Source organism: Ixodes scapularis, unplaced genomic scaffold (genome assembly GCF_016920785.2).
Source record: "Ixodes scapularis isolate PalLabHiFi unplaced genomic scaffold, ASM1692078v2 PGA_scaffold9__187_contigs__length_104089568, whole genome shotgun sequence".
Taxonomy (NCBI): domain Eukaryota; kingdom Metazoa; phylum Arthropoda; class Arachnida; order Ixodida; family Ixodidae; genus Ixodes; species Ixodes scapularis.
In genome coordinates this window covers 58,988,693-59,003,298 of record NW_024609884.1, presented here as the reverse complement: position 1 = coordinate 59,003,298, position 14,606 = coordinate 58,988,693, and the positions used below count along the sequence as shown (strand labels likewise).

The window sequence follows — 14,606 nt, the reverse complement described above, 5'->3', positions numbered from 1 at the left end:
TCAAAGGTAGCGCTCAATCTTAAATCACGTCTTACGCGCTCGCGCGCTCCAACATTGACAGTGCTTTTTTAAGACCGTCTCAGCTGAGACGCTGCATTCGAGCAAGCCGGTCTTCGGCAGCGGTCCTTCCGTGCGCTTTAGCATTCTCTTCCAAGCTGCTCCAAAAAAAGGAATAGAACTTATTATGTTTTTCTTTTTTTTTGCGAAAACGCACACGAGCAGACGTTGTCATCGCGATGTCTTCGGCAACGAGAAATGATCTAGCGATGCGAGGCGTCCCCCCGAAAATTCGGAAGATCCAACTCAGGAATGAAAGCGAATCACGGTGAACTCTATACCCCTCCTGCTGTGCTCGTGGGATATCAACTTACCTTGCTGAGGCAGCTTCATTTTGGCACCACGAGTAAAGCCTAGTTCCACTTGTCTCGAAGTGTCTTAATTCACGCATTTTATTTACATTGGAATCACTTGAAAAATTAAAACAATATATACAACACTTATTCACAGCATAGCAATATATTTGCAACACAACATTGGCTTATAAATTAGTTTCACTTTCAGCCTGGCCTTTGAGCTGTGCGAGTTCGGTGTGACTTCGCCTTACTTTCTGTTGGTGTAGTTCATCTGTGGACGCCGTGCTTTGCTGTCTGATGTCCAGGTGTTCTCTGCAACAGACCGCATGAGGTGATAGGCGTGGTTCTCCATAGGTTCATTCTCAAGCATGTGGTCATTTAATGCTTTGCTTTATTCGGTTTCTAAAACCCGGGTGACAGTGAAAAGGCTATTGCCCATGCCATAGAGGCTCACTGTACCCGCTACACACACATACACACATACATACAAAAAAAGAAAGAAATGTTTGTACACTGGGATTTGGGTCTGATTGAGTGTCACTGGTGTGACATCACAGTTCTTTGAGGTGGAGGGTTGCACATTTGCACAGATCTTTTAAGTCCTCTTTGCTTTCGAATGTCCCTTGTGTGACATCACTCGGGAGGGAGCGCCACAGCTCGATGGTTCTCGGAAGGAGTGTGCTTCTGTGACGCTCCGTCCGTCCAAGGAAAAGTTGTAGCTTGTCGGCGCGGTTCTTCCTCACATACTCTAGACGGGGTGTAGGAGGGCCACCCAGCGTGCAGGCTAGGAGGCGAAGCGAAGCCACCTGCCTACGGACAGAGAGGCAGTTCCACCCCACACTTCCGAGAAGTTCGGGGGTGCCAATGTCTCTGTATCGCCTCAGCTGCGGTGGTGATTGACGACGCAGGATAGCGTAGGCCGCGCGCCGTTGTATACACTCTCCAGTGAGGCAATTGCGGCGACCTGTCTGGGGCTCCACACTGACGAGCAGAACTCAAGCTGCGGGAGCACTAGTGCAGTGTATAAACTCCGCAGTGCTTTTGGGCCGGCCCCTCTTGACACTCGTTGTATGAAGCCCAGCGTGCGTCGCGCTCGCGAGAGCACCTCGGCAATGTGGGGGGAAAAATGGAGGTGCGGACCAAGTGTGACTCCCAACAATTTTGTTCGCTGCGTCCTTGTGATAAGGCTGTTCCTGATCGTCAAGTCAGGAGGAGGCGGAGGCTGTCGGGTGGTGGTGAATAGCATTGTAGAGCACTTTTCCGCATTGAGGGGTAGCCTGTTTATCACAGACCATTCTTCAATCTTGTAAAGGTCCTCATGCCCTACCGAAAAATCCGGTATAACTTTTCGCTATCCGGATTGTGGAACCGGAAATCTATCTGGATTCTATCTGGACTCTATCTGGAATTTCGGTTTTCAGAAATTATTCCTTTGTCTGCAATCTGGATTTCGGGTTTCCAGTAACAAATTTCCGGTTCCATATTCCGGATAGGGAAAGTTATACCGGATTTTTCGGTAGGGTGTAGTCGTTTGTAAGGGTTTCTGCCCCTGATAGGCAGAAGGGGAGTTAAGTCGTCGGCGTATAAAAACGGTGTTGAGCTGAGGGAACGGGTCACATCATCAATGAAAGTGTTGAAGAGTGTTGGGCCTAATACGCTGCCTTGAGGGATGCCCGAGACTACTTCTAAGGACTCAGACTTGGCTCCTCGAAATACCACCCTCTGGCCCCTGCCTGTTAAGAAATTTGCAATCTATTTGTGTGTTGCACCTGCCACGCCAAAGCTCGACAGTTTCCACCAAAGAAGGCTGTGGTCGAATTTGTCAAATGCCTGCTTAAAATCCAGCTGGACCATAATCGCATGCTGTGCAGTCGTCCAAGCATTCACTTACTTGGTGCACCAGTGTGGCCAGAGCAAGCTCGCAGCTACGGCGTGAGCGGAAACCGTACTAGTGAGTCGTGAGTAAGCTCCGCTCCTCCAGTTGATTAAGTATCTTGGTGTTAATAATTTGCTCCATTGTTCTGCACACAACTGATGTAACAGAGATAGGGCGGTAGGAGCGCACGGACGTGACGGAAGTGCCGTTTCCCTTGTGGATCGGTTTAACCAAAGCTGTTTTCCACTTGGATGGAACTGAGCCCTGTTCAAGAAGTGATGAGAACATGATGGTAAGGATCGGACAGAGTTTGCTTGCACAAGCCTTGAAGAACGCTGTGTGTATGCCATCAGGCCCTGCTCGTTGGGACGGGTTCACACTTTGCAATGCCTCCCAGGTGTCATCACAGGTTATGTCCAAAGGTGCAAGAGGCTCGGAAAGTGAGGGCTGGTCCTCCAGAAAGGAATGAGCCGGAGGATTTTCTCGCGGCGTCCACGCAGACGCAAAGTAGGTGCTGAAAATGGCAGCCGTCTCTTCAGCTGTTCTTACTGTTATTCCGTCGTTCTGGAACACTGGAGAAGAGGAAGTCGTTTTGTGGTGCTTCACGAAAGACCAGAAGAGCTTTGGATTTCTTGCGGTCTTCTCTGCGATATGCTGCACATAGGCCGTGTAGGATACACGGGTTTTCTTCTTTAGTTCCCTCTGTACTTGGCGGGCTAGATTAAGGATGTGCGGATTTCCGGTTTTCTTAACTTTTCTGAATAACTTCTGTTTACGGTGGGCTAGTTTCAAGATGTGAGCAGTGATCCACGGGCCTGAGCGGGGCTTCGATTTAGTCTTTGTGGGCACACATTCTTTTTCAATGGCGTGCATGAAGTCCAGCCAGGTCTCGTACATCTCGTCGGCAGACGGTTTGTCCAGCATTATCAACCATGATGCCAAGTGAAGCAGCATGTCGAGATGAGCAGTGTCAATTTTTTCAAATAGTTGTATTTTTCTCGCGAAGTGTCCAACCTTTGGCAAGGATGTTAAGCTATTCAGATGAATAGCACTGTGGTCACAACCACCAAGGCTTGGCCGCACTGTACAGCTCTGTATTACGGATGGGTTGCTGGCAAACACCAGGTCAAGGAAGGACGCATTTTGGTTGTGGGAGACGTAGGACGCCTCCCCACACAGCTGTATGTAGCCAGATGTCTCCATCACATCGAGGAGTTGGTCGTCAGGTGGTCCGGATGGTATGGGGGCTGCGAGGTCATTCCAGTCGATATGGGCGTTAAAGTCGCCTACAACACACACATTGGTGTAAGTTTGGGGTTTGACTTGTTGGAGTGAGTGGTGGAGCAGGTTGTATGAAGAGGCTCGGGTGACAGGTGGACAGTAGACGCAACAGATTAGTGTCTTGCCAGTTTGGTGCGATACTTCGACAAATATTGCCTCGAGGTCGTCGGCCTCTAAGTCGGGTCTCCTCCGGGAGTGCAGTAATCGCGGTACGACGATCATAACTCCCCCACCATGTCCAGACCTGTCGCTCCTGTAAACGGTGTGTCGTGTTGTATCCACCAACTGCCCATCATACATCGAAGAGTCTAGCCACGTCTCGCATGCCGCAAAGATGGTCGATGGTTCAGACGCGACGAGGACTTGGAACTCAGGAAGCTTATTCTTAACTGACCGCAGATTTGAGAACCAAACGGACAACACTCTCTTGCTGCCAGGGTTAGTCGACGGCGTCACCGGTGCAGGAATCGCGGGTTGCGAAACGGCCGTGGACGTAAACACCGGGTCGGTAGGTGGCTGATTGAGTGGTGTTGAGGCGGCGCCTACGACTGGGACGTCGAAAAAGTCGTCCGTGAAACCTGGGAACGAGCAGCCAAAACACAGCCAAGTGTCTTCGCAGGCGCCCAGCCTCCGGTACTGATTCAGGGGGACATAAACACACGTACGATGAAACCAGACCTCACATCTGTCACAACAAAGAGCAGCCTGGTTGTCTCTCACACCCTTTGAGCAGCGACCGCAGGTGTAGTGAAGCGGTCCTGGGTTTAGAGCGATGTCCCCGGAGAGCAACACTGCATATTGGACGAACCATTCGGTGCCTACGCAGATTAGCAGGCCAGCGAAGGAGTGTTGCCACAGAGGAAACGTAAGCCCGTTAGGCTTAGTGGCCGGACCGGAGTTGTGCCGATAGTGCTTGGGGGGGATGTGCGCGTAGCCAGCGGAAGGACTTGTTGTTACGTGCGCCGCATATCCACGGAGACCCACGCTGTTCCGGGGAGCAACGCCCGAGGAAGCACGATACAAAAGCAACAACAACAGCGAAGCATAACAAAAAAACCGCAGACAAGGGATGGGACCGACGCAAACCAGTCGCCATCTTGGACCATGATGTCTTTGCCGATGAAACGTTTCATCAGCAAAGGGTGAACGCGCTCACCGGTGAAACGAAACACCAGTGGGCGACTTCTTCAACCGCTAGGACCGATTACTGCAATTTCGTACACCACACAATCCCATCGCGGTTCGGAAACACCAGCACGATTTGTCCACACAATCAAGCGCGACCGCCGCGATCGCAAACACTTTGCAAGGTGACTCTTCGAGAGACTACACCTTTGATGTCGTTCTCCGTCGTCAGAACTGTTGCTCAAGCGGTGCTCTGCGTTATCACGCGGATGTCACGCTTTGGTGGTTTGCAGACTCCGCATCTCGACGATCTTGGGCATCGCCGCGCGTCGCTCCTCCGTCGGCCCCGTCTGTCATGCTTAAAGGTTAACGAAGTGTCTAGCGTTACGTTCGACGTAACCCAAGTTACGTCAAAATCTCCGCCTTTCCTGGGTTCACGGTGGAAAGAGAGGAGGGCGGGGGGGGGGGGGGGGAGGGTTAGGTATACGGTATACGCGTTTCAGTGGTCCGTCCGGACGTAACGCTAGCCACAGCTAAAGTTAAACAGTTAAGCGCCAATACAACAGGGACACAAGGATTGAGGAGTTTCAGCGATGGTGTCACCGCCCTGTGTTGTTGTTGTTGTTGTTGGGTGAAACCGTAGGCTTATAAACTTCGGCCACTTCGGCAGCAATAATATTACGCGGCTCTGGTGTTCCGGTACGAGCAACAGAGGTGACACGATCTGCTACGACTACCTACAACCACCCACCGCAGCGATCGGGCATCGAAGGAGCACAACGGCGCAACCTGTGTCTACGCAGTCAGTCGCCGTCACCCGACGCTGCTCGTTTGGCATTTAGGGCTTTCCGCCCCGGGTTCTTGGTTTGTACTTGGAACCGAGTGTTATTTTCTGTGCTTGTGTGTGTGCACAGTGGTTGGATACGGCCCTCATTGGGCAGTTCTTCAGGCTCAACAGCGACTCAAAGTTGACGGCGGAGGACTTGCAGCAACGCTTTCGGTTGGTGGGTGACAACTACACGGATAAATTTTAAAATTTTAAGATTGCTGCTAGCAAGGTGGGCCGTAGTCGATTTATGTTGAAACGATTTTAAGTTTAAGTACTCCGTTCAAAGGGGAATCTATCGCGTTTCTAATCCACCTTTGTTTTTGTTGTTTTTATCATGCACGACCGACTGCTAAGCAAATGCTTCTGTACCTATCACGGAGTGAATGTCTTCGGCCTTACATTGCGTAGCGTCCAATATAAAGTCGTGTTCGTTTAGCGGGAAAACTTCCCTTTCGAGTGACCTCTTTTTTTATTGATAATTTCTCACGTATTTAGGTGCTTTAATCAACAAGATCGATTAGGTTTGCTTCCGCAGTTAAAACATTTTGCTGCCATATGCGGCACTAATGCTTGACACGATATATGCTTCTGGTGGTATTGTGAACTGGTTTGCTTCCGAAGCTAAAAGTGTAACAGGTGGGACCATTCAGTTTGCTAAAAATGTGCCGATATGGGAATTTCGTTGCATAACTAGCATTTTACGTTTAAGATTGATAAGAAACATGCTCACGTGATGATGCACGTCTACAGCATAACCTTCGCAGATCCAGAATGGGTGTGCTATAGGCTACAGCCTCAAGGTTTATAATGGGCCAAATTGGTGATAACACGGCAAAAAATATTGTGGTGGAAAACTGACCACTGACTTGGTGGATTTTGATCGTGCCCATTGGTATGCTCTTGGAAAATTAGGTGATGATACTCCTTTTCCCTTACCATGTCGCTTCAAGGGACATCGCATCTAGATCTGCTTAAAAATCTTTATTTCAAGGTTCAGTTGACCCCTCTGCATCATAACAGAAAGGCAGTCTAACGCCACAACAAGCAGCAGTGAATATACAATGCATAATAACAGGCACCAGTGTCCAGGCGTATAGTCCGCAAAAAAAAAAAAAAAAAAATGAGCCTAAATTTTTGTTTTGTTTAGATAGTTTGCATTTGTTGTATAATCTGCAGGGCCTGATTTCCGCACCCAGTGCATAGTCCGTCAAGCTGGTGCTTTGTGTCTTCGTGCTTTTTTTCCTGGGTCGCATTTTTTTCAGACGTTCTTCGGCGAACGCTGTTGAACTTGAAAAACTGCTCTATGAGGCCCATATGCAGCCACTGAGCACACACACAAGCACAGGAAAGAACACTCGGTGCCAAGTACAAACGAAGAACCTGGGCGGAATGCCCTGAATACCAAACAAGCAGCGTCGGGCGAAGGCGACTGACTGCATAGTACACAGATTGCGCTCCTTCGACGCCTGCATCGCTGTGGTGGGTGGTCATAGTTAGTCGTAGCGAGATGATCATCACTTAAGCAAGAGCTACCGTGATGCTACAAATGAAGTGTTCAAGCCAATCGAAGGCAAGAAATCTTGCCAGAGTCAAAATATGTGTGCAAGTGTTCGGCGTGGGCTCTCTCACGCTGGTGCAGTTGTCGTTCAAGAAAGCTACATATCAACAATTTTTGCGCGTTGAGGCTGAAACTATGATGCATACTTTACCTAAACCTAAATTTATCAGTCTGCTGCTACAAACATTTTTGTTGGCATTGCTTGGATGATGTAACCATTCAGGCAACGCATTAAACCGTGTTGCGAACTCTTCGGTTGTTCTGGTTAATTGTGCTGAAAAGCAGTGGGATGGAAAGTATGACAGCTACAGCATACAAGGGGCGATCGAGGTTTTTATTCGGCATTCTGTGTGCATGGACACTGGTGCCTGTTTTGGATGACGCAATGACAGTTGCAGCAGGTGAGCGTCACTTCGGTATCCCGCTCTGCGACCGCGACTCGGCTGCCTCGCTGACAAAATGTCTTCGGAAGACTTACCCCACTTCGGTCTCACCCGAGACCTTCTCGGAGGAAGAATGGAGCTTCATGCCGGTCTACATAAAATCGAGGATGACCAACATAAAGGAGAACCACGATTTTCTCCTACAAATGGGCGAGTGTAGCAGATTTGTCGAAACCAGCGCGTCTGCGAATTCAGAGGAAGGGTTGTTTATAAATCTACATCCTATACAAAGAAATTTTTTGTCAAAATAAAAAGGTCGGGCAGTAAAGGGATAACCCCAGTACAAATGCAGTGGTGGACTTCCCTGACCCCGCGACTCTGTCAAACTTGTCTAGAAGTTATATTTGACCTTCACATAACTAGATGTGTATCCACTCTGTGAACAACAGCGTACATTTGAATAACAGATACCTAAATTTATTAAACCAATACTATCTGCCATGTTTCTAAGACTCAGTGTATGTGTCTGTGTATGAAAACCTATTTTTTCCCTAATAAAAGACATTTTCAAAAGGACATGGGTCTTCTGCTGATACATATCTTCCAATTAAAATGCAGAGGCAAAAAGAAAATCAACTGTGTACATCTACCACTTAGCATAAGCACCTTTTGCCATTCATTCTTGAGCAGACTCAAATGTCAGCCTAAAGTTTTCTCGTCTTAGAAGCTTTGCCCTGCTTTGTAATTGATATGAGATTGGTGCTTCCGGGGCTTGTTTACATTCTGCGCAAAAACAGGACAGTCGGCGACTAGCTGATCGCAACATGACTCCAAGGATACCGATGTTTGGATACATAGAACGCAAGATAAAGACCTCGATCGTCCCTTGTATGCTGTACCTGTCATACTTACCATCCAACCGCTTTTTAGCGCAATTAACCAGAACAGCAACCCAAGAGTTCGTAACACGGTTTAATGCGAGACCTGAATGGTCACATCATCTAAGCAATGCCAATAAAAATGTCTGTAGCCGCAGACCGATAAGTTTTGATTTTGATAAAGTACGCGTCATAGTTTCAACGCGCAAACATTGTTGATATGTACCTTTCTTTGGACCCACGTACTTCAGTTCCACTTGATGACAGCTGCACCAGCTTGAGAGAGCCCACGTCGAACACTTGCACACATATCTTGACTATGGCAAGATTTCTTGCCTTCGACTGGCTTGAACACTTCATTTGTAACATCACGGAAGGTCTTACTTGAAGTGATGATCATCTCGCACTCTGCAACAAGCAGAGAACGACACGCTTTGTTTAATTTATAACCTACCGGTCTACGGGCGTCGCAAATCTATCCCCTCTTTTCCGCCATGTTGGATCGATCGGAGCGCCCCTATATTCGCTGAAACTCCTCAATAGATGCAATCGGGACGAGGTGCCTCGTCCTGTCTGCATTTATCATTGTATCCCTGTTGTTTTGGCGTCTAACTTCAAGCATGAACAACCAACTAGCCCAACGCCCCTCAGTTTTGACAACTTCATCACGCGTAAATCCTACCAAACGACATAGCATTTTACAGTATACCGCCAACCGGCCGACTTCCGAGCCGACTTTTTTTTATGACTAGGCTTCAAAACAATCACGTGATGCCATCCCCTTGGACTTATGCCATCTGGCAGACTTGGAAAACGGATTCATACCTTGGCGCACAATCCAGTTCAAAGCATGTTTCAATGTTTGCAACCGTAATAAGAAAACATAACGATCTCATGACTAGAACTTACCAGAGAAATTAAGCTGTTTACGATTGATAAATGCAAACGAGATTATTCTAAACCGACAGAAAAACGTTACCATGCCTTGAAAACCGTTAAAACTCTGCCAACTGGAAAACGGCAATTTTTTCCGCTAGAGAACTCAGAAAACTGCTAAATGTAGCGGGAGCACCGCTAAATTTGCATCATTCAAGCGTACTCATCTAATTCTCATCGCGCTTCATATATATGTATATTTATATTTATATTCTTTATTTTACCTATTTATGAGAGCCGACCAGTCACAAAAAGGCCAATACGAAAGTACTAAAAGCACTGAGCGGATAAAACTTTCGCCTCTGTGTACTCTCGTCCCCAGCAACCTAATAGACGTATCCGGTATGGGCGATGAAAAAATAATCCAACGTTTCAACCTGCGAATAGTAAAAAAATAAAGGGGATGCAAAACGAGAAAGTGTGACGGTTACGCTTATATCCTAAATGCCTTCTATTGGCGTGGCAAAGGCAAAACAATGTTTTCGCCCATACTGGAAGTGACGTCAATTAAAAATGGCGTCGCACTGAGTCGAGCAACCACTGATCTCTATGTCTATTAGCTGGATGGCGTTTGACTAGCTCCGCCTATGGACGGGAATGCGGCCACATGCGGCCATCTTTTTGGTAGAGTTATATTATCTCTAACCATCATAATAATATGGCGGACAGCACAATGGCTGCAGGCTGCCATAAACCAGCCGTAGATCTAGTACACTGTACCGTGGGTGATATTTCGTGTTTGATTGAAGTTGTTCAACGAAGCAGATTCTTGAAACCCGGCGTGAACGGTAGCCTCATCTTTGAGGACTCGGCGAAAGTTCTACGAAAGCGCAGCACCGGGGGAAAGCAGCGCAACTCGCATCGAAAGCAGTCTTCTTACCGGCGTCTGCTTTCGATGCTTCTTTCGATGCGACTTTCGATGCGTGCTGTGCTGCTCGTCCCCGGTGCTGCGATTTCGTGAAACTTTCACCGGGTCCTCAAAGATCGGACTACCGTTCACGCCGGGTTTCAAAAATATGTTTCGTCAAACAATTTCAATCAAGCACGTTATATCCCCCACGTTATTTTGATGGCAGCCTGCCACCCCAATGCCACAACGCTATCTCCCATGGATGGATGATAGTGGCTGCAGCAGTGCTGTATATGTAGAGAGTTTGGCCATTCGTTGGGAGGTATATAGGAGACAAATGAGGAGGCGCCATTGGGCGCGTTAAGTTAGTGAGCTCCAGACTCCGGACATCTGCGCTCGAGCGCGCGGGTTCGGAGCGTAGCTGGCGTAGCTTAACGGCGCACTTTGGTAACGAGGCGCCATCTGACGCCTGTTTTTTTAACGTTTCCGGTTCCGGCTTTCCGGCGCGCGCTTGAACATGGCTCCCGTCCCGTCGAAACATCGAAAAAGTGTTTGGTCGACGACGACTTCCATGAAATAAGTGCGCAGAGACGGCGGCAACAGCGAGAGCATGTATTTATGCTGCACGCTGTTGGTACGGCAATTAAAAGTACGCCGAACGCCTTCTGAATTCTTAAAAGCCTTAAAGAATGACGGCTGAATGGCCGAATTATTCTGAAATTGCGGTAAGGTACACGAAGAACTTCGACAAGCATTTGAAGGATGTGTGCATACCGGCATTACAGGCCAGCGACATCAATACCGTGCATACCTTTCTACACCAGCACCATGCTTTTTTTTTATTTTCCACGATGACGGAACGACTACACGAGCTGCCAAGCGATCGCCGTCGAAGTATCCACGCATCCAAACAGGCGCGACTTGCGAGTCCGACGGAGTCCCTAAAGACTTCGGCGCAAGTACGAACGACGCCGAGAGCTCCGAGCACTGCATCGTAGCGCAGAACGAGCAGCTCCTACACACGACCGGCCTACCTCGGTGCCGTTCCTGGCTAGGCCGGAGCCTTTCGGCCGCGGGGTTCGGTTGGTGCGGTCGCGGTCGGCGAAGTTTGGCGAGGCGAGCGTGGTGGCATCCTCGGAGCGTTCGGAGGCGAACTCGCACGCCAGGGATTGCGCACACCCGACGCCTCTGGTCCAGAGTGGCCCGGCGGCCCGGTCCGGAGTATCCGCAGCCCAAAAAGCTTGGGTTTTGATAATTCTTCCGTCTCGAGCGAGACCACCGCACCACCGTTTGAAACCGGTGAAACCACGACCACCGCGCAAAACCACCGCGAGTAACCGCGAGACTGGCCGCGAGAGCGGAAACGCCGTCATCTCACCGGAAACCAACCTGTTCGAGCTCTCGCGCACCATCTCCGACGATGGAGCTCGCGGAGCGCGCTCCGCCACCATGCACCGGAAGTGAGAAGTTGTCGTTTAGTTGAGCTCGAGTGCACTCTGACCGCCGGAGCGCGCTCGAGCGCGTTAACTTAACGCGCCCATTGGCCGAAAGCGGGCTGGGCGTCTTCACAAATTCGAATGTGGCCAACAAGAAGCCGAAAATAATACCCTGGCAATGGTCGCGAGAAACAAACCTGATAAGTGCGTTATAGGCCGTGTTCCAAAATTTACTCGATCTTACTCCAGGGCAAAGGTTTTGACCCTTCGCGTTCTAAAACCTACCCGCGTCCAGCGTTTTTCAATCTTTGCTGTCACGTGACACGATCCGCCGGAGTAACTCGGATTCATTTGGGTAAGATTTGGAACACAGCCATAGTAACTCTCGGCGACTGATAATATGGTGCACGTGATGTTTCAATCATGGTCATCCAAAATCATGGTGGAAGACTGTGACTAGCAAAACGAACGACATAATCCGTACGCCAAGCGCCGAAGGCCGGGGATCTGCTGTCCGAGCGGTCACACTCTATCCGAGCAAAATAGAGTTGAGCAGCGCATTCGTTTTTTACATCTTTCCGCAAGGTCATGATCGAAACATCACATGCAGCCTATTTTCAACCATAAAGGGTCACCACCACTCTTACGCGCTTATTAAAACCATATACCAACATCTACCTTTGACTAAAACAGTTTCTCGTTACCACCGCTAGGGGATTCCTTTAAACTTCTGGTTGGTCAAGAGAGCATGTCAAGCCCACTTTCTGCGTCTGGTGCACGCCCTGGCTCTGCCTGCGCCTCCCATTGACCAAACTCTCTGTATACACGGCTCTGGGCTGCAAAAGCTGTACCTTGGCTATAGATGATATAACTACCAAAAAGATGGCCGCCAGTGACCGCATTCGCGGAGCGGGCAAACGCGATCCAGCAATTCTCATAGAGATCAGTGCGAGCAACTAAGATTTTACTTGCACGTTAGAGATCCCAAGGTGGTCGATATTAGTCCTCAGTCACTGGTGTTTTCTACATGCCCCTCATTCCTTTGGCATGTAAAATCCATTATTTTACCTCCTCTGCATGCTTTATTTATCGGCATCCAACCCCGCATTCGCAATCTTTTGCTTTACATTTTAGGTTTGAACGTTGCTTAGATTGCTCAGAGCGTCGGAAGGCTTCATTTTATGACCAGAACGTGTGCCAGCGAGTATAACCTCACAGCTTAGAGGACTCAAATGTAACCCTGACAAAATTGTTGAACCGTGAATACCAACAATTATCTTAGACGACTCAAGCGACTGAAGCTCCTCAAATACAGCGTTTGCAAGACTGCCAACACAAACAAAACACGTTACTCGGTAGTACAATATCCTCCTTTATTCTAGAAAGTTTGTCAAATCGCGAAAAAACGTGACCGCTGTGATGGGGAAAGGAGGTCAGGGAAGAGGGCGCGCGCAAGGGGTCTCGCGCAGCGTCAAAAAACGCACTCTTTCTTTTTTTTTTTCGGGAAAGGAAGCAATTTTGCGTTAACCCTTCAATATTCCGTCCCTCTCCCTTTTCTCCATGCGCCGGTTGCCTCTTTTTTACAGCGGTGTTGTTAAGGGCAAGTTTCCCCAGAATCGTGTCCGCTAGCAAATAAATTTCGACACAAGATGGATGGATGGATGGATGAATACGGCTGAGCCCTTTGGATCGGGCGGTAGCTTACGCCACCTAGCCATTTTGTTTTACCATTTAAGCTTAGAATATTTAAATGTGAAATCTATATTCACTCCGCAGTGCAAAGAAAGTGAGGCTATGAAACCCCCTTGCCATCAGTGAATAAGAAAATACCTAGTTTTCTCTCGATTTCTGCCACCATTCACTTAATCTTTGCTTGGTAATCTCTACAGTCTTGAAATCCACTCTCCCTTCGCTGTCTCTAAAACCCAATGACTTTATTAAATCTATGTTGTCTTCGGTAGGCATAGGGTGAAGCCCTTTACGGTAGAGTATCAAAGTGCTCAGCCATCTCGTCCTCCTCTCCACAAGCAGTGCACACTGTATCGATTTCCTGGTACTTCACTTTGTATGTTCTGGTTCGCAGAACACCCGTCCTCGCCTCAAACAACAATGAGCTTCCCCTAGAATTGTCATAAATGCTTTCTTTGGCAATAACTGTTTTGTTTAATCTATAGCTTTCCAGAGCCGTCTTCGTCTGCATTCCCTCTAGCCACCGATCTCTTTCTGTGGCCTTAACTTTCTTCTTAACTGAGACTTGCTCTTCCGTATCTTCGCTATAGCCCAAAAACTTTCCTCTTAATTTCCTGGTGCGCTGTTTCCTCTTTGTGTCTACACTCCTCATGTATAAATAGCTGAAAACCTTTCGTGCCCATTGCTCCCCATCCATTTGCCTCAACCTATCCTCAAATTCTATCTTGCTCACCGCTTCCCTGCTTTCAAATGACGCCCATCCCATGTCTCCTTGTACTCCCTGGTTTGGCGTTTTGCAATGTGCCCCCAAAGCCAGTCTACCTACTCCGCGCTGTTTTATTTCTAGTCTCGCATGCACTTCGGATTTCATGCATAGCACTGCGTTTCCAAAAGTCAAGCCAGGCCACCATGACCCCCTTTCCAAATCTCTCTCACCACCTCATATCTGTTGTATTTCCAAAGTGCTATATTTTTCATTACAGCTGCATTTCTGTTGCCTTTACCTATTATATACTTTTCATGCTCACTGAGATATTCTGCACCATCACATATCCATACTCCTAGATACTTGTATTTACTAGCTCTCTCAACTGTAATATTCATCCTCGTTAAAAATCATGACTGCTGATTTTTTGCTACTGAATCCTAAGCCGCCTCGGTGGCTCCGAGAGGATTCTTCTTCCGGCAGCGATAGCAGACGGACGTCGAGTCATGCGCTCCGCAGGGGCGGTTACATCGGCCGTTTCTGGCCGTGGTACTTCTGCTGCAGATAACGCGAGGGAAACTGTAAACGATTGTCAGGTTATGCTGCCATCCCTGCCCGCTGGATACATCGCGACGAACGCGGTGTTTTTACACTGCGATGTGAAGAAACGCCCCTACCGCATACAGGACTTCAGACAAGAGCAGGA

The 14,606-nt window shown here is 48.5% G+C and overlaps 1 protein-coding gene across 1 annotated transcript; it reads right to left on the bottom strand.

Annotated features, from left to right (window-relative positions):
- Positions 1–2,301: 2,301 nt before the first annotated feature.
- LOC120850462 lies at positions 2,302–3,732 on the bottom strand. The gene has a single exon (XM_040222941.1). The coding sequence runs from the start codon at positions 3,730–3,732 to the stop codon at positions 2,302–2,304; it is 1,431 nt and encodes a 476-aa protein (XP_040078875.1).
- Between the last annotated feature and the right edge of the window lie 10,874 nt (positions 3,733–14,606).